Source organism: Entelurus aequoreus, linkage group LG04, assembly GCF_033978785.1.
Source record: "Entelurus aequoreus isolate RoL-2023_Sb linkage group LG04, RoL_Eaeq_v1.1, whole genome shotgun sequence".
NCBI lineage: Eukaryota > Metazoa > Chordata > Actinopteri > Syngnathiformes > Syngnathidae > Entelurus > Entelurus aequoreus.
Genome location: NC_084734.1, coordinates 49,561,500 through 49,582,051, shown reverse-complemented (window position 1 = coordinate 49,582,051; position 20,552 = coordinate 49,561,500). Strand labels below are relative to the sequence as shown.

The 20,552-nt window shown below is 39.7% G+C and overlaps 2 protein-coding genes across 4 annotated transcripts in view; both read right to left on the bottom strand.

Annotated features, from left to right (window-relative positions):
* The window catches only part of arhgap18 (Rho GTPase activating protein 18), a 40,378-nt gene extending 39,051 nt beyond the window's left edge, over positions 1-1,327 (bottom strand). For both annotated transcript variants that reach the window (XM_062045117.1, XM_062045118.1), the window contains exon 1: positions 1,167-1,327. In XM_062045117.1, coding sequence (XP_061901101.1) covers positions 1,167-1,201 — 35 coding nt within the window. In that variant the 5' untranslated portion in view covers positions 1,202-1,327. The remainder of the gene's footprint in view (positions 1-1,166) is intronic.
* A 92-nt stretch (positions 1,328-1,419) lies between these two features.
* Positions 1,420-19,678, bottom strand: fkbp6 (FKBP prolyl isomerase 6). 2 transcript variants are annotated; one of them, XM_062045120.1, is made up of 9 exons: positions 19,480-19,678; positions 8,476-8,593; positions 8,306-8,395; positions 8,043-8,245; positions 7,863-7,982; positions 2,397-2,594; positions 2,205-2,314; positions 2,029-2,117; positions 1,420-1,919 (listed from the first exon to the last, which is right to left on the bottom strand). In XM_062045120.1, the coding sequence occupies exons 1-9, from the start codon at positions 19,540-19,542 to the stop codon at positions 1,903-1,905; spliced, it is 1,008 nt and encodes a 335-aa protein (XP_061901104.1). In that variant the 5' UTR covers positions 19,543-19,678; the 3' UTR covers positions 1,420-1,902. The 2 variants fall into 2 exon arrangements, with proteins under 2 accessions (XP_061901104.1, XP_061901103.1); XM_062045119.1 differs by having other exon boundaries at positions 7,863-8,245.
* Between the last annotated feature and the right edge of the window lie 874 nt (positions 19,679-20,552).

Sequence of the window (20,552 nt, the reverse complement as noted above, 5' to 3'; positions counted from 1 at the left end):
TACAGTATATAATAATAATAATTGATTAGATTTTATATCACGCTTTTTCTATTATTAGATACTCAAAGTGCTCACAGAGAAATGGGAACCCATCATTCATTCACACCTGGTGGTAAGCAACATTTGTAGCCACAGCTGCCCTGGGGTAGACTGATGGAAGTGAGGCTGCCAGTTTGTGCCTACTGCCCCTCCGACCACCACCTATCATTCATTCACCAGTGTGAGCGGCACCGGGGGCAAGGGTGAAGTGTTCTGCCCAAGGACACAACGGCAGCGATTTGGATGTCAAGAGGCAGGGAGCGAACCTGCAACCCTCAGGTTTCTGGCACGGCCGCTCTACCCACTACGCCATACCCCCCAATATACAGTATATCACCCTAAAACTATTACCCTGAAAGTGAGTTACACTAAGAGTATGACTTATTTACATAACTTAAAAAACCTGCTCAAACAGATGGAGGTTCTGGCACATTTTATGGTTTTAAATCTGTATTTAGAGTGTGTGGTTGGTAGTTTATGAGGGTGTAAGTGGACATGAAAGATGCCTGGTGACTGTTCACATCCATATTAGGTCAAGAGTGAGAGGAACTATCCCCATTTTAAAAGACACTCCTTGCACATTTTGAACTCTTGACTTCCCTCAAATGAACAAGGATGTGTCAGCCAGCCAAGCAAATTAAAATAATTGTCCATAACAAATTGCACCACATCTTAAAAATGAGTTGTTTTTTTTACTTTCAGAGGGAGGGAGAATTATGTTATGGCATAAAAAGTAGCATAATATAATAGAACCTGCTACAGATCATAAGGATCATAACAATAGGTATCATAATGGATATTTATTCTTTGAAGTCATTACATTTATGAGAAAAAAAATGGTACCTTGATGACATGTGATATGTTTTGTTGATCCATTTAAAGGTTGCATGAAGAATAAAACAATAATGTCAGATACAGTCAAGCCTGAAAAAAAAAATCTGAATTGTTTTTCTTGAGTGTCCCACAAAATAAGACAATGTACAAGAGGCATCACTGTGAAGCTAATATTTCTCAACTTTGAACATGGTCAATGGTCAGCATTATGAATAATTTTGTACTTGACTGTACATTACTTCACAAAAATATGAATGCTAGTGGCATTATATGTTAATATTTGTCTTCCTTACCTGAGGTGCAGGTAAAAAGCCAGTCTGGAGACCATAATGTCTGAGTGTCCGACCTAACTGTCTCTTTACTGAGGACGACCTTCTTGCCATGTGCTTGGGGATGATGTTAACACACATAAACACACACACACACGCACGCACACACACCCAAGTCGATTAGCCTGAGAGCTCAATCAGATTGTCTTGCCTCCCCACTTGCCCCTCCCCCTTTCTGATCCCATCTCATCCCTTCTTTCTCATTGCTTCTCCGATTCCAGTAAACTTTATAGTTCCATTCATCTGCTGCTATTAGGAGCCAACCAAGCAGAGCAGCACTGCATCGTTCTTTGAGCTGTTCTTACTATTTCTCCTTTCTCCTGAAGCTGCTTAGTCAAGCAAAATATTACAAACAATTATCAGTATTATGCAGTGCAGTTAAAACACTGTATGTGACTAACTCATAACACTAACTTATTCCATCTTCATATGCATTATGACCTTCCCTGCTGCAAATACGCTCCCTCTTGTGCTGTTGTTTGGTATTACAACAACTACCTAGCAAATACCCGAAAGTCACGTTCAGATTTTTTATTTGTGCTTTTGCCAAAACCCCATTAAAAATCAAAACAACAAACCCATCGAAATACTGAACATAATATATTCATCATGAGGTAGAACAAATAAAACAATGCAAGAATTGTTAAAGGATGAACAAAAAAACCCACAAACTGTGACTCAGGAATTGCAGAGTGGCTCTTCACTGACTTGGATCATCTGCAAAAGACAAACACTTTTTACTACATATGGAAGACACATGATTAGGCACACCAACACAATCAAATGAGATAAACAACAACCAGGATGTTAAAAAGCAGTAAAGTACCATTTGTCTGCTTCTCCGCTGAGCCCTTGAAGCCTGCAAACATTTTTGCGTACAAGTCTTTCTCTTTGTCCAAGCTGTCTTTGTAGGCACTGCAACATAAAGCACCAGAGAGGTTGTGCGATGATGAGTGTGCCGTGTTTGACGTGTGTGTCAGTCGACATGTGACATGAACTTACATGGTGACTGTCTTCAGCAGGTTGTTGATGTCACCGTCAAAGGGCTTTCTGGTTTGGGCCTTGACAAGGTAATCGTGAGCTCTCTCGTTGTCTCCCAGCTCCAAGTAGGCCTGGCAGAGACAACAGCGCTTTTAACAAACGATGTGATAGCAATTTGCTTTTGATCGTCTACTGTAGAGGTTTGAGTCAGACCTGTCCACAGCGGTAAAGAGCCTTGGTGCTGCTGGAGTCGACGTCCAAAGCTCTGTTAGCGTATTTCAGAGCTTTCCGCGGGCGCTCCAGACGCAGCTCTGTAAGGGACAGGTTCAGATAGAGAGGTAGCAGCGCCATCTGGAGCTTCTTCGCCTCCGCATCGCTCAGCCGGACCCTGTTGCCGAGCAACTCCACCCCCTGTTGTACATGCAGTATCCATTAGCTAACACTTAACTCATTAATGTGGTGCGATACCTTTTCACAAAATAGATTTTTTTCAAGATGTTCTACCAGTAATATGTCTATGGAACGTGTTTAACACCAAGCTTCATAAAAATGAAGTGAAGTGATTTATATTTATATAGCACTTTTCTCTAGACTCAAAGTGCTTTACATAGTGAAACACATTATCTACATCTTTAAGCTATATCTAAACCAGTGTGGGTGGCACTGGGAGCAGGTGGGTAAAGTGTCTTTCCCAAGGACACAACGGCAGTGACTAGAATCCTCAAGTTGCTGGCACGGCCGCTCTACCAACCGAGCCACGCTGCCCAAAATCTATTATCTCCTTGCTCCACGCTTTGGAAGTTGTGTGGTTTGACTAGGGGTGTCCCGATCCGAGATCAGCAAAAAAACAAGTATGGGAATATATTGGCTTGCATGTAAAATGTGTGACATAATGTCCGAAACAAGCAGTCCTGCAGCGTGTTTACTTCTGCAAAGCTGGACAGCCAGTTAACATCTAAATGTCCTCCAAAAGGCACACAAGGTTGGTCTTTTCTTGTATTTTAGTCAAGTCATTAACAAAAAGGTAAACATGATACTGCAGGCTATTAGCTACTAGGAGCTAGTAGCTACCAGGGTTTCCCCCAGATTGCCAATATACTTGTGGTGGTGGGGACAGAACCAGGAGAGGGGTCAATATGACATCATCATGTAATTTGCATAATCTGTGAAGATGCATATATTGTCTTTAAAAAGGCTAGAAAAAATTTACAAACATGTTAAAACAAATCTGTTTTATTAGTATTTAGTAATAACATATATTTGTGTTGTATTGTTTTGCAAAATGTTTCAATTTTGGCTGCTTATTGTACAATGTACAAAACTCAAAACCAGTGAAGTTGGCACGTTGTGTAAATCGTAAATAAAAACAGAATACAATGATTTGCAAATCCTTTTCAACTTATATTCAATTGAATATACTGCAAAGACAAGATACTTAACATTTGAACTTTGTTATTTTTTGCAAATATTAGCTCATTTGGAGTTTGATGCCTGCAACATGTTTCAAAAAAGCTGGCACAAGTGACAAAAAAGACTGAGAAAGTTGAGGAATGCTCATCAAACACTTATTTGGAACATCCCACAGGTGAACAGGCTAATTGGGAACAGGTGGGTGTCATGATTGGGTATAAAAGCAGCTTCCATAAAATGCTCAGTCATTCACAAACAAGGATGGGGCGAGGGTCACCACTTTGTGAACAAATGCATGAGCAAATTGTCCAACAGTTTAAGAACAGCATTTCTCAATGAGCTATTGCAAGGAATTTAGGGATTTCACCATCTACGGTCCGTAATATCATCAAAAGGTTCAGGGAATCTGAAGAATAAACGGCAAGGCCTTGACCTTTGATCCCTCAGGCGGTACTGCATCAAAAAGCGACATCAGTGTGTAAAGGATATCACCACGAGGGCTAAGGAACACTTCAGAAAACCACTGTCAGTAACTACAGTTGGTTGCTACATCTGGAAGTCCAAGTTAAAACTCTACTATGCAAAGCAAAAGCCATTTATTAACAACACCCATAAACGTTGCTGGCTTCGCTGGGCCTGAGCTCATCTTACTGATGCAAAGTGGAAAAGTGTGCTGTGGTCTGACAAGTCCACATTCCAATATTTTTTTGGAAACTGTGGACGTTGTGTCCTCCGGAACAAAGAGGAAAAGAACCATCCAGACTGTTATAGGCGCAAAGTTCAAAAGCAAGTATCTGTGATGGTATGGGGGTGTATTAGTGCCCAAGGCATGGGTAACTTACTCATCTGTGAAGGCACCATTAATGCTGAAAGGTACATACAGGTTTTGGAGCAACACATGCTATCCAAGCAACTTATTTTTCATGGACACCCCTGCTTATTTCAGCAAGACAATGCCAAGCCACATTCTGCACGTGTTACAACAGTGTGGCTTCGAAGTAAAAGAGTGCGGGTACTAGACTGGCCTGCCTGCAGTCCAGACCTGTTTCCCATTGAAAATGTGTGGTGCATTATGAAACCTAAAATACCACAACAGAGACCCTGGACTGTTGAACAACTTAAGCTGTACATCAAGCAAGAATGGAAAATAATTCCACCTGAAAACTTCAAAAATTAGTCTCCTCAGTTCCCAAACGTTTACTGAGTGTTGTTAAAAGGAAAGGCCATGTTACACAGAGGTAAAAGTGCCCCCGTGCCAACTTTTTTGCAATGTCTTGCTGCCATTAAATTCTAAGTTAATAATTATTTGCAAAAAAAAAAAGTTTCTCATTTCAAACCTTAAATATCTTGTCTTTTCAATATATTCTTTTAAAAAAATTTTTTTTTTTTTTTTTTAATAATGTCCTGCCCAGCTTCTCAGGCAAATCATATAGTAGATGTAGATGCCCATATCGGCTGTTCAGATTTACTTTACAAAAGAGAAGTGTAGGATACTTCTCTTGTTGCCTTATTTGTATTTTGACTTTATTAAATGTATTTATATTATCATTTGGTGCAGCCGGGCCGGACCAGGAGGGGATAGAAAGAGAAAAAAAGGAAGAATTGTGGGGACAAGAGGGGGATTAGACAGAGAGACAAAAACAACAACAGCAAACACAACAACAACAACAGCAAATATACATGTACAAATATGATGGTAAAAGTAATAGCAAATAAGCAGTTAGCGAAAATAAAAAATAATACAGAAATGACAATGAGCATTATTACACTAAAAATGGAGCAATATGAATACCAATAGAAATAGTGCTATTGATAATAAACAATACCAATACTTTACCTTTATTATCAACAATACAATTGTTCAAATGCAACAATACATATACGTAATGATAACTTGAGATACGAAAGAATGCAGAAAAATGGAGGGGAAGAAAGAGAAGCAACCTACATTAACCTTGTAGATTGTTATAGTAACAATAGGTTAAGCTTTGTCAGAGTGCCATGTGTTATACCCAGTTTACTGTTAGCTAGTTTTACCATATCTAAATTATATATACTTTTCAATATATTCAATTGAATATAGGTTGAAAAGGATTTGCAAATCATTGCATTCTGTTTTTATTTATGATTTACAAAACGTGCCAACTTCACTGGTTTTGGAGTTTATAGTTACTTAGTATAGTGATTAGATCAATATTTTCTTTTTTTCTTATGATTGAAAAATATTTTTTTTGGTGTTTTTGTTCTCATTTACCGAGTCGGAGAGTAAGTCTCTGACTACAGGAATATTTTGAGGACAAAACCCAAATGATTTAAACGGGAGTCAATAGTAGTTTTTGCTTTTGTTTCCTTATTGTGCACTGGTCACATTATTTTGTTAAACACAATTGTATGTAGCTGTGGAGGGGGGTGTGGCCTGTGGGCCTGCCGCAGAACGGGGTGTGCCAGGACCGGCCTCGAAGACAGCGACAGGTGAGTAGATGGCCCAGGTGGGCCTTGTTATCTAATCACCTGTCGCCTTTATTAGCAGCAGCCGGAGCGAGACACGTGGTTGGAGTGGGAGCCAAAGAGAGAGAGACACGGCCCAAGAGAAAGACATTTTGCTGGAAAGCAAACGGCTCAACATTTTATGAAAATAAACCAGTGTTGTACCCTGAAATCCGGGCTCTCGTGGCAGTGTGTGGTGGTCTGAGGAACCCACTAAAGGGCAACCTCCACAGTAGCATTCAATACCATGAATCTATACCATCTGATTTTGATTTACAACAATACTAGCAAGTTTGACATTTAATAAGTAAAAGCTTTATCAAAATGTGTTACTTATTGCTATAAAACATTTTACTTCTGTAATCGATTGTCTAAGTATTGGATCAGGACTCGAAATCGGATTGGGATTGCAGGCCAAAAATGTTGATTGGGGCACCCCTAGTTAAATGATAATGATAAATGGGTTATACTTGTATAGCGCTTTTCTACCTTCAAGGTACTCAAAGCGCTTTGACAGTATTTCCACATTCACACACACATTCACACACTGATGGAGGGAGCTGCCATGCAACGCGCTACCAGCACCCATCAGGAGCAAGGGTGAAGTGTCTTGCCCAAGGACACAACGGGCATGACTAGGATGGTAGAAGGTGGGGATTGAACCCCAGTAACCAGCAACCCTGCGATTGCTGGCACGGCCATTCTACCAACTTCGCCACGCCATAGTTACATTGTTGTAAATTATATACAGAGCCTGTTTAATAGAACCAAATATGTCACCTTCCCCTTCAGATCTGGCGCTAAAACAGGGGGGTGGGGGGGAACACGCATCTTTTCGTGTCGTTCTCACCAGTTTCGAGTCCGAAATGGCTGTCAAAGTGTTTATATATTTACAGTGTTTATGTCAAGAGTGGATCAAATAAACAATAGTGCTTCTTAGGAGACACGCTTGTGGTAGACAAACAGCACATTAGCATTAAAGGGGACCTATTATGCAAAACCAACCTTTCTTACCTAGTGTGTGTTTTTGTGTATTTGGGATCTGCAGACGTCCCAAAAATTTGAAATCAAACCATGGATGCACTGCGGAGATATTTATAAAACAATCCTGCCTTCCGTCATACTTCCTCCAAACGAACCGTTTGGAATTTATACAATTTGTGACATTTTTCTAACTTTGTACATCTGCAGACATTTCCATATATGTTAGAGATTTACCCGAAGAGCTTTGTGCGAGTCTGCCATTGTAGTCCAACACTGTAGTCAATAAGTGTCCTATTTTTCTTTATCCTATTGTTTTAGGGCAGACCGGCTCGTACATGCACATGCATCCTGCGCTGTTGCTATTTCTTATACAAATTAGTGTATTAGTGTTCAAACTTATATCTGTCAGTAGACTCCATATGGAAGCGCCAAAAACTACAACATGGCTGAAGGGGAGAAGACGCAGTCAAAATGGAGGTACGCAAATAAGACCGCCCACAAAACGGTGCATCCTGAAGACACGGTAAAAAGCGGCTCAAGAACGGTCTGTAAAATCTAATCTAGCAATTTGGACAGCAGAACCATCATTAAACGTTATGTACACCACAACAACGTGATTTTAATGTAGAAAAAATATCATAATATGACCCCTTTAAAGCTACAGAAGCATAAAACAGTGTTTTCCAGTAGGGCTTGCTTTAAGCACCTATTTCACTTTTTCTTCAAACACACATTGAGGAATGTCTAAAACATATTTAATGGTTGAGGCAATAATACCTTTACACATTACACTTTCACCTGCTTGTAGTGCTCTTTGGCTTTCTCATAGCGACTCTGGTTAAAGCATCTGTTGCCAAAGCTGCGGAGCGTGTTGACCACTTCATCCAGTTTGCACAGAGGAAACATGTTCTGCTCGTCCTGAAAACCAAAACTTGTTAACCATGGAAAGTTTGTACTTGATACGGTGGATCTCCATACCGGGCTCAGTATGACAAAGTCATCCACTTGGCCGGAGTCGAGGATGTCGAGGATCTGGATTTCATACAAAACCGGGGCAGCGGACGGGATGAGCGGAGGACATCCCATTTCTCCGAAGGCATAGCGAGGATGCAATAGGAAGCGGGAGAACTCTCCTTTCCGCATGGTCAGCAGACCGAGCAACATTCCAGGAAGCGTCACGTCTGTTTAACGGGTCACCTGTCAAACATTTGAACATTGTTTCTCTTCTATTATTCTCCAACCTCTGCCCAGCTTCATCATGCACGGGTGTTTGAAGTGAGTAGTGGTCTCGAACGGCTGGTCGGAATATTCCAAAAAGCCGGAGTAATGGACTGTGTGGAAACAGAAAGAAAGTCCCAATGCAGAATAATTTAAAAAGTGCTATGGAGACGTGAGAGCAAGACTTAATTACTTAACACTGAAGCATTTTGGGGCACAGACGGGCCTTCGCCAGGGTGGACCACCTCTTTCAGGACCCCCCCGTTTCCCAGGACATCTTCCATCTGCTGGCGGATATTGTCAAATGGACTCTGGGATGGCACAAAGATATTTAAGCAATTAAGACACCAAATTCAATACTACATTTTTATTTCTGAAACATTTACTACAATAATAAAGATTCATTGATGGCTCTGAACCTCATTCATCATGTCAATTCCCAACATATACAGTCGGGTCCAAAAATATTGGGACATTGAGAAAATTCAAATCATTTTGGCTCTGCACACCACCATACTGGATTTAAAAATACTGTATATTGCTGTTTTGTGTTGTACTCTTCAGTTCAGTTCAGTTTATTTTGAACATGCACACAATACAATTACAATGTAATGCATCACATATTTCCAGTTGTTTCATTACAGCATGTCCGAAAAGGAGTAGAAAGAAACAGAGTTTATTTAATACTACCCCCTTCATATCATAGCAGTCTTATCCCATTTCTTTGTTCGCTGTTTGTAACAGAACATAACTCTTCTCTATGTACGTATGTAGATATAGTTTTATAAGTCGTCCTTTTTTGTTTTTGGTGGTCGTGTCATTTGTTTTCTCCCTGGTGTTGTATGTGAAATGGTGTAATAACTACAGATGGAAATGAGCTATTAGCTAAATCTGGTGGACCCATTAATTCCTTGTGAATGATGTATCGCGCCCACTGCCCATAAACAAAATTTAAAAAATATGAAACAAACATATCATCAGATTATGGTCAGGTGGTTGATTTGACGATTGTATAATAAATTGGTTGCTTTCACAGTATCATTTGGGTCACGATCTACCTGTGTTGAGAAGCACTCTCCAAATGTCTTCTAAAGCATTTGACAGAATATGAGCAGATATTATTGTTTGAAACACTTCAGAGTTATAACTGTTGCTTTTCAGTCACATCATCAATATATACAAGGAAATCAGTATTTGCCCACGCCATGACAATATGCTTCCCTGATGAGCTGCTATTTTTTGGATCATAAGCAATTCCTATTTTTCTTCACACACTTTTCTTCCTGTCACTCTGGTACAAGTTGTTCTTTGTCTTATCTATGTTGTTCCAGAACCTTAAAGGATTTTTTAGATGTTGTATGAGAACCACCAATTCACTCAGTAATGACATACTTTAAAAAATACAATTCACCAAAGGCTTTTTTTCACTAGGGACATAATATTTGGTTAACCACTACAGTTGTTTTCTGTGGTCTTCTGTTGTTAAACTCACCTGTGTGTTCGAGTTTAAGAATGTTGATTTAGTCACACCTTGGGCCTTATGTAACAAGATTGCTTGAGCACAAAAACCTGGCGTACAATCTTTTTCACAACAAAGACAAGATGTATCAAGACTGACGTTGACATGGAAATGTGTGCTGCCTCATGCCAACTTCATGGTTGACGTACGCACATTTCTACAAGCTGTGGCGACATACAGAGGTGGTCATTCAGGCTTTGCCAACATTCAATTTTAACAATTTAAAAAAGATCAAGGCAAGGACCTAAAATTCACTTTTTCACCAATGAAATGATTGCTTCATATACTGTACATATTAGTATTTGTGAGGACATATATAGATTTATCCATCTATATATCATTTCGCCACCTATTGTTGTCAAAACATGTTCCTGGGGCTCCTTGGCTCTGTCAGGCGGACAGCAGCAGCTGGTGATCGCCACACACTGGCACCTCTGAGACCGAGGAGAATTTCACGTATACGGCTGCTACCACAAGAAGCTCTCCTGTGTTGTAATCATAAATTCAGTAATCAAAGAAGAGTCAAAGTCTTTCATATATTTTCCAATATACTGGCATGTTTACATTTAAAAGATAATTTTGTCCACAGGCATTGATCGCTGTGCTTTGGAGGGGTGGGGGAGGAGAGGACACCTAAAGCAGTGAGGAGGAAGGGACCACCCGCCTTTAGCCGGTTGCAGCAACTAAATATTTTGAAACACTCATCTGTCTTGGCGATGTATACATCTTCCCACAGCAAAAAGCAATTTCCTCTTACTGGTGATCACTCCAAACACCAGAAAGAAGCACCTCCTACTGACTTGTGATTGGCCACAATGTGCAGCACCTAAGCACATGGCTACTTTCAATACGATTTGCGTATTTAAAAGGGGATGTAACCTGGGCATGCCAAGCCAACTCCTGAGATCAATTCCATGTTGATTGCAATGTAACGAAGAAATGTGCTTGGCTTTGTGGGTGCCCACACTTTAAAATATTTGAATTTTTACCGACATACGTACTTTTCTGGATTTTAACGTACGTCTATTTTTAGTGAAACCGCCACGCAACTCTAGTTACATGAGGCCCCTGATGTTTTGGGTTATGTCTCTGAAATATTTGCTTTGGATTTTCATCCTAATAATGGCTGGCTTCATATTGAAAGCTCTTTGGTCTGAAGTTGAGAGTTGACAGTAACATATTTCAAATAAAAACTAACACACTTTAAATGAACTCACAGCCAGAAGGACCTGGGTTCGATTCCCTGGTTTTTCTGTGTGGAGTTCGCAGGTTCTCGCAAGTACAACTAGCTGCGACCGCAGGCACTCTAGGTTGTGCCCACTTTCAGTCAAGGTCGCGCCCACTTTAATTCTAAGTCATACCCACTTTAAGTATAAGTCACACCCACTTTCAGTGTAAGTCGCACCCACTTCAAGTCTAATTCACGTCCACTCTAAGCCGCACCCCCTTAAAGACTTGCCCACTGCAGTGATGACAACGAAAGTGAAGCTGGATGGGCAATATGTAAGACGGAAATCAGAAAGAAAAAAAAAAATACTGCTGAAAATAAGTTAGGGTTAGGTTTGGGTTATGGCTAGGGGTAGGGTTGTATATAATCAGCCAAAAAAGCAATACATTAAACAATCGAAATAACCATGGTGCATTGCATTAGCCATCTTGGATCACGTTATAAATCAAGTGCATAGTTTCCCCTAGATTGCTAAGATTCCTGTGGCGGTGGGGGTGTGGTTAGGGCGTGGCGACCATATAATCATCGTATAATTTGCATAATTTGCTATGATATTATTTTCTTTAAAAAGACTCAAATGATGTATACATACTACGGGTGTAAGGGTACGTGTATTTGTATTGAACCGTTTCGGTACGGGGGTTCCGGTTCGGTTCGGAGGTGTACCGAACGAGTTTCCACACGGACATACACTACCGTTCAAAAGTTTGGGGTCACATTGAAATGTCCTTATTTTTGAAGGAAAAGCACTGTACTTTTTAATGAAGATAACTTTAAACTAGTCTTAACTTTAAAGAAATACACTCTATACATTGCTAATGTGGTAAAGGACTATTTTAGCTGCAAATGTCTGGTTTTTGGTGCAATATCTACATAGGTGTATAGAGGCCCACTTCCAGCAACTATCACTCCAGTGTTCTAATTGTACAATGTGTTTGCTCATTGGCTCAGAAGGCTAATTGATGATTAGAAAACCCTTGTGCAATCATGTTCACACATCTGAAAACAGTTTAGCTCGTTACAGAAGCTACAAAACTGACCTTCCTTTGAGCATATTGAGTTTCTGGAGCATCACATTTGTGGGGTCAATTAAACGCTCAAAATGGCCAGAAAAAGATAACTTTCATCTGAAACTCGACAGTCTATTCTTGTTCTTAGAAATGAAGGCTATTCCACAAAATTGTTTGGGTAACCCCAAACTTTTGAACGGTAGTGTATTAAGTAGCGTAACGCACGTTGTGTAAACAATACACACCGAGGCACAACACACGGCATGCTAGCAGCTAACGGGCTACAATAGACTGACCATTTGTCCTCTTTTCACCGGACATGTCCTCTTTTGCGGAGCTGTCAGGGCGGAGTTTCTTAAATGCCTCGAATGTCCGGCATTTTGAGTTAGGGTTGCGTGTATTTTCAATGTACGTTCAGGGTTAAGAAGGGGTTAAAAACAAAACAAATTGGGCGCGCAGCAGCATTCGTGAGGGAGGGGCAGAGACAGAGAGAGCGAGAGAGTTATGATAAATGCGCATGCGTCGCCAGGCTCTGCTTTTTATCCATAGATATATCAGATTACATTTTTTATTATCTATAGCAGGGGTGTCAAAAGTGTGCCCCGGAGGCCATTTGTGGCCCACAGCTAATGTTTTAAAGGCCCACGGCACATTCTAAAAATACTATTAAAATAAACAAAAACATAACAAAAGTGAAATAAAAAAGCTTAAAGGCCTACTGAAATGAATTGTTTTTATTTAAACGGGAATAGCAGATCCATTTTATGTGTCATACTTGATCATTTTGCGATATTGCCATATTTTTGCTGAAAGGATTTAGTATAGAACAACGTCGATAAAGTTCGCAACTTTTGGTCTCTGATAAAAAAAAACCTTGCCCCTACCGGAAGTAGCGTGACGTTGTCAGTTGTTCACTCCCTCATATTTTCCTATTGTTTTCAACGCAGCTAGAGCTATTCGGACCATTACCCCATTAATTTGAGCGAGGATGAAAGATTTGTGGACGAGGAACGTTAGAGTGACGGACTAGAATGCAGTGAAATACATTTTTTTTCTCGCTCTGACCGTAACTTAGGTACAAGGGCTCATTGGATTCCACACTCTCTCCTTTTTCTATTGTGGATCACGGATTTGTATTTTAAACCACCTCGGATACTATATCCTCTTGAAAATGAGAGTCGAGAACGCAAAATGGACAATCAGTGCCTTTTATCTCCACGACAATACATCGGCGAAACGCTTTAGCTACGAGCTAACGTGATAGCATCGTGCTTTAACTGCATATAGAAACAAAAAAAATAAACCCCTGACTGGAAGGATAGATAGAAAATCAACAATACTATTAAACCGTGGACATGTAACTACACGGTTAATGCTTTCCAGGCTGGCGAAGGTTAACAATGCTGTGCTAACGACGCCATTGAAGCCTACTTAGCAACCGGACCTCACAGAGCTATGCTAAAAACATTAACTCTCCACCTACGCCAGCCAGCCTTCATCTGCTCATCAACACTCGTGCTCACCTGCATTCCAGCGATCGACGGAAGGACGAAGGACTTCACCCGATGCGTTTGGCGGCCCGGAGACGTAGGAAGTCAAGGTGAGGTCACCGGCTAGCGTGTCTGCTCTCCAACAAAGTCCTCCTGGTTGTGTTGCTGTAGTCCGCTGCTAATACACCGATCCCACCTACAACTTTCTTCTTTGCAGCCTTCATTGTTCATTAAACAAATTGCAAAAGATGTCCAGAATACTGTGGAATTATGAAATGAAAACAGAGCTTTTTGTATAGGATTCTACGGGGTACCATAACTTCCGTTTAACTGACTACGTCACGCGCATACGTCATCATACCGCGGCGTTTCAGCCGGATATTTCCCGGGAAATTTAAAATGTCACTTTATAAGTTAACCCGGCCGTATTGGCATGTGTTGCAATGTTAAGATTTCATCATTGATATATAAACTATCAGACTGCGTGGTCGGTAGTAGTGGGTTTCAGTAGGCCTTTAAAGGTTAAATGTAATTTAGAAAAAGTTGCAATGTTGACTAATAAAACAAAGCTGGGTTTTTTTCTTTCAAACTGTCATTGCTCAAAACATAATATTGAATCAAAATCAATGTTATTATGATTTATTGACCTATCCAAGGTTCCAATTACTTCACATCAAATACTCCACTAAGAAAAATATTCTTGGCGGAAGATTTTGCAAATTTGGTAAATAAATAACACAAAAATGTATATTTTGTTGTTTTCTTACTGTACCGAAAATGAAACGACCTTGACCTCTAAACCGAGGTACGTACCGAACCAAAATTTTTGTGTACCGTTACACCCCTAATACATACATTTTAAAACAAATCTGTGTTATTGATTTGTATCAACATATTTGTATATTATATTGTTTTGCTTTATTTTCAATTGTTGCTGCTTATTGTACAATGTACTTTGTTGATACATCTTTAAGTGTCTGGAGACTTTTAGACTACGTTTACACTGCAGGCAAAAGTGGCCCAAATCAGATTTATTTTTAGATCTGATTTTTTACAGCTGAATGTTTATAATGCAATGTTGTTTGTCTATCTGTGTGGGCCCTGCGATGAGTCAGAGACTTGTCCAGGGTGTACTCTGCCTTCTGCCCAAATGCAGCTGGGATAGGCTCCAGCACGCCCCAAGACCCCAATGGGACTAGCGATAGAAAATGGATGGATGGATGGATGTTTACACTGCAAGTAAAATGTGATTTTTATTAGACTCCAGTGTAAACGCGAATGTGGCTCCAACGTGGCCCCAATGTGGCGTCGGCCTCACTTGCATGCGCACTAAGATAAAGTGAAAAGAAAGGAAGTTGACCGGGAGGAAATCGCTACTACTACAAAATAAAATAAAAGTCGCAACACCTTAAAAATGAGTGTTTTTACATTAAAGTAAATGAAAGTAATATAATGAATGAATGGATATACATAGTGTAATATATTTGGGAGGGTTGTATTCGTTTTATAGCTGTTAAGTCGAGGAGACACGGACATCAGCGTGGATCGACGGGAGCTTTATTTTTCAACTCACATGTAAGCAAATGCGCCACAGCGTCAATTCCGGTCTTTAAAAAATCTATATTCCTCCAGAATCGAAATATATATTTATATATTACATATAGCCAATTATTTGCGCAATATTGACAAATGATGCACTGAAAATTTGGTCGTCTTAAATTGAAACTGAAACCGGATATTTTGATGAAATATCCATTTCCGCTGGCGACTGTGTCTTTCCCGCGCACACGAGTGACGTAGCTCGCCCAAAGATGACGAAAAAATAACATTCAGGTCACATAGCGTTTAGACTGAAGTCACATTTGAAAAAATCAGATTCCAATCGGATTCAGGCCTAACTCCTGATGTGGCCTGAATCTGATGCCGAAAAATCAGATTTTAAGCACTTTGGAGCGTTTAGACTGGCAAAAAAATCAGATCTGCATCACTTGAAGGCAAAAAAATCAGATTTGGTGTGCAGTGTAAACGGGTCCTTAGTGAGTTTAAAAAAAATTAAAAACAACTAGCAACAAATGTAGCATCTTTTTCTGTTGTTATTATAGACTGTACTCGTGTTTAGAGACTTTACTTCTATCCCTCGATGTCTGTGACTAAAAGCGAGCTGCAGCCACACTTGTTTGGCGCTGCTGCTCAGGTTGGACATTCTCTCCTTAAAAACTGTCACTATCCTCTTAATATTTGCACATTTTGTAGATGGCTGTCCACGGGTATATCTGGGATAAATAAAAGTTACGTCTACATTGCAAGCATACTAACGACGCTCCATACAATCGCGTGCGTCTTGTTGACTTCATCCCAAAATCAGGTTTCGTCAGTGCTGTTTTTGGTGATCAGTCATTTTTCAGCAATCAAATTTTCGGTGCATCACTAGTCAGTTGTGCGCAAATGATAGGCTATATATATCCATTTATATTGTAACGAACTGGTGGTGTGCTGGTGGTAATGTTTTATGTTCATGTGATTTTGATTTTATATTTATTTTTCCCATGATCACAAATACACCGTCCGTACCTGAAAGCACATTGGCGCAGAGCGAGGAAGTGTGCAAAGGGAAGCACGGAGATGAATGTGTTTGCACGCTAGGTAAAACCTGTTGGAATTGGGCTGATTGTTAGCGTAGCATTGGCAAGTGTCAGACTTTTGACTTAATCTGGAGGCTCCAATACGTTATATGAATTTGTTTTCGCGTAAAAAAACCCTTATTTTTAAGGTGTGGCGGCTATGATTTTGCTGTGGCGGTGCGCCATTAAATGGAAACCCTGTAAGTGTCCACTCTCACGTTGTCAGCGCCACTGTGGGCATGTCTTTAAGACACGGTTCACTTCCGTTGTCGTCACCCCTGTGGGCGCGACTTAAAGTGTCTGAGGCTGCAGCTAAACCCTTCTCTGTTCTCCCCGTGACTGTGGGGTTTCTCTCCGGGTACTACGGCTTCCTCCCACCTCCAAAGACATGCACCTGGTTATAGGCTGATTGGCAACACTAAATTAGCCCAAGTGTGTGAATGTGAGTGTGAATGTTGTCTGTCTATCTGTGTTGGCCCTGTGATGAGGTGGTGACTTGTCCAGGGTGTACCCCGCCTTCCGCCCAAGTGCAGCTGGGATAGGCTCCAGCATCCTGTGACCCTGAGAGGAATAAGCGGTAGAAAATGGATGGATGACATAAACTCTAGACCAGTGGTTCTTAACCTGGGTTCGATCGAACCCTAGGGGTTCGGTGAATAGGCCTAAGGGGTTCGGCAGAGCCTCCGCCGCAGAGGTCACATACCCGACTCATCGGGTAAATTAAAACTTCTCCCTATCGGCGTATTATGGATACGTCCTGGGCATGACTTTAAAGTGCATCCGGCAGTGGAGGCTCCTCTATGGGGTCTTAGGGCACTAGGAGGTTAACCCCTTTACTACTGTTACCCCAAGTGGCCCTTGGCAAAGGCCTAGTACCTGACTGCCCCCTAGCCAGGGATACAGTGAAGACCTCAACGTCTTGGACTCCATGCCACTGGACCCTGACCCGATCCTGTCAAGGATCATGTGGTGACTGTCTGTCCACCAGTCTCCCCACATAAAACAGTCACGCACAGGCATCCTCTATAAAGGGATACACCCCTACCAGGAGGATCGTCATACTCGTTCAAGTGACCGCCGATGATGATGATTATGGATACGGCAACAGCCGAAGTCACTGATTTGCAGGTGTGTAATTTGTTGTGAGTTCAAGCACTGTGTTGGTTTTGTTTGTTGAACGAGGTGATGTTCATGCACGGTTCATTTTGTGCACCAGTAAAAAAAAAAAACATAACTTTGTCTTGAATTTAAAAAAAAACTTAACATTTTATTTTTCACTAAAGAAGGGTTCGGTGAGTGCGTATTTGAAACTGGTGGGGTTCGGTACCTCCAACAAGGTTAAGAACCACTGCTCTAGACCTTTTAAATGTGATAATGACGTACAAACCACACTTCTGGCCATGAAACAGTTAAGCAGCAATGTATCCCATTACTTTTTGTCACTTAATAAGAGAGGCACATTTTGTATACAAATTGTTGTAATTCCTACACCTTTACATGATTTGGATGAAAATACACTTAAATTAAAGCTGAAAGGCTGCAGTTAAGTACACTTTGTTTCATTTAAAATTCATTGTGGTGGTTGATGCTCCAATATGGATGGACCTAACTTCTATTTTGATATACATTTATTGAAACTCCATCCATCCATTTCCTACCGCTTATTCAATAGGGTAATTTACTGTTACCTATACATCACACATGGAAAATTATACATTTATTGAAACTCTAATAGGGTAATTTAATGTTAACTATACAGGTAAAAGCCAGTGAATTAGAATATTTTGAAAAACTTGATTTATTTCAGTAATTGCATTCAAAAGGTGTAACTTGTACATTATATTTATTCATTGCACACAGACTGATGCATTCAAATGTTTATTTCATTTAATTTTGATGATTTGAAGTGGCAACAAATGAAAATCCAAAATTCCGTGTGTCACAAAATTAGAATATTACTTAAGGCTAATACAAAAAAGGGATTTTTAGAAATGTTGGCCAACTGAAAAGTATGAAAATGAAAAATATGAGCATGTACAATACTCAATACTTGGTTGGAGCTCCTTTTGCCTCAATTACTGCGTTAATGCGGCGTGGCATGGAGTCGATGAGTTTCTGGCACTGCTCAGGTGTTATGAGAGCCCAGGTTGCTGTGATAGTGGCCTTCAACTCTTCTGCGTTTTTGGGTCTGGCATTCTGCATCTTCCTTTTCACAATACCCCACAGATTTTCTATGGGGCTAAGGTCAGGGGAGTTGGCGGGCCAATTTAGAACAGAAATACCATGGTCCGTAAACCAGGCACGGGTAGATTTTGCGCTGTGTGCAGGCGCCAAGTCCTGTTGGAACTTGAAATCTCCATCTCCATAGAGCAGGTCAGCAGCAGGAAGCATGAAGTGCTCTAAAACTTGCTGGTAGACGGCTGCGTTGACCCTGGATCTCAGGAAACAGAGTGGACCGACACCAGCAGATGACATGGCACCCCAAACCATCACTGATGGTGGAAACTTTACACTAGACTTCAGGCAACGTGGATCCTGTGCCTCTCCTGTCTTCCTCCAGACTCTGGGACAAGTCTAGTGTAAAGTTTCCACCATCAGTGATGGTTTGGGGTGCCATGTCATCTGCTGGTGTCAGTCCACTCTGTTTCCTGAGATCCAGGGTCAACGCCGCCGTCTACCAGCAAGTTTTAGAGCACTTCATGCTTCCTGCTGCTGACCTGCTCTATGGAGATGGAGATTTCAAAAATTTCTAAAAATCCCTTTTTTGTATTAGCCTTAAGTAATATTCTAATTTTGTGACACACTGAATTTTGGATTTTCATTTGTTGCCACTTCAAATCATCAAAATTAAATGAAATAAACATTTGAATGCATCAGTCTGTGTGCAATGAATAAATATAATGTACAAGTTACACCTTTTGAATGCAATTACTGAAATAAATCAAGTTTTTCAAAATATTCTAATTTACTGGCTTTTACCTGTACATCACACATGGAAAATTATACATTTATTGAAACTCTAATAAGGTAATTTAATGTAACCCATACATCACACATGGAAAAAGGTTTTCTATGATTGGCAGCAAAACCTGACACCTGCCAATAGTAAAAACAGCCATAACTTAATATGAATAAAACATATAAAACACCATGTACAAAGCTATACCACAGTATTGTGATAGTAACACCTTTTAAATACAAGTACCTTAAGAAGTTTAATGCAAACAATATAGCGATAGCTCATTAAAAAAGTGCCAACTAAGCTAAGATGAGACTGACTTCCGTTAGCATTTTGTGCTTAGCACGCTAATAGCTAGCCAACAACTCACCTGATTTAGCTCTGCGGCCATCGAACTTGACTGAAACCTTTTTTGTAGTCCGTTTATTGACATCTTGTCGGCGGAAAGATTATATTAGATAAACATTGGCCGAACAGAAGCGCTATTTTTCTGGACAAGTTCACGTTTACTTTCTGTACACCTTGTTGGATACGGGAGTCACGTGACCTGTCTTGGCGTCTATGGGGACTTTTCTAAATGCATGAATTTAATAAATGACAATGTTCAGAAAAAATCGAGCTGGATTTAGAAACTAACGAAAACCTAAAAGTACTATATTAAACAGTTAAAAATCATGTGGGAGGAGGGTCTCAGAAACACCATATATATATATATATATATATATATATATATATATATATATATATATATATATATATATATATATATATATATATATATATATATATATATATATATATATATATATATATATATATATATATATATATATATATATATATATATATATATTAGGCTATATATATATACATGTATGTATATATATATATATATATATATATATATATATATATATATATATATATATATATATATATATATATTAGGCTATATATATATATATATATATATATATATATATATATATATATATATATATATATATATATATATATATATATATATATATATATATTAGGGCTGCAACAACTAATCGATTAAATCGATTAAAAAAATAGTTGCCGATTAATTTAGTCATCGATTCGTTGGATCTATGCTATGCGCATGCGCAGAGGCTTTTTAATTTATTTATTTTTATTTATTTTTTTTAAATATACCTTTATTTATAAACTGCAACATGTACAAACAGCTGAGAAACAATAATCAAAATAAGTATGGTGCCAGTATGCTGTTTTTTTTCAATAAAATACTGGAAAGGATAGAAATGTAGTTTGCCTCTTTTATCCGATTATTAATCGATTAATCGAAGCAATAATCGACAGATTATTGCTTCTGAACGAGGCCTTGTGATTGTTCCACAAGGCCTCGTTCAGAAGCAAAAGCCTGCGGAACACTACGGCAGGCTTTTGCTTCTGAACGAG

Coding starts and splice junctions, on each gene's coding strand:
- fkbp6 (XM_062045119.1), bottom strand. CDS start 19,542: ATGTCAATAAACGGACTACAAAAAAGGTTTCAGTCAAGTTCGATGGCC. Junction 8,396..8,475: donor CCAAAATGCTTCAGTGTTAA/GTAATTAAGTCT, acceptor GTTTCCACACAG/TCCATTACTCCGGCTTTTTG. Junction 2,118..2,204: donor CTGCTGAAGACAGTCACCAT/GTAAGTTCATGT, acceptor TTTATGTTGCAG/TGCCTACAAAGACAGCTTGG.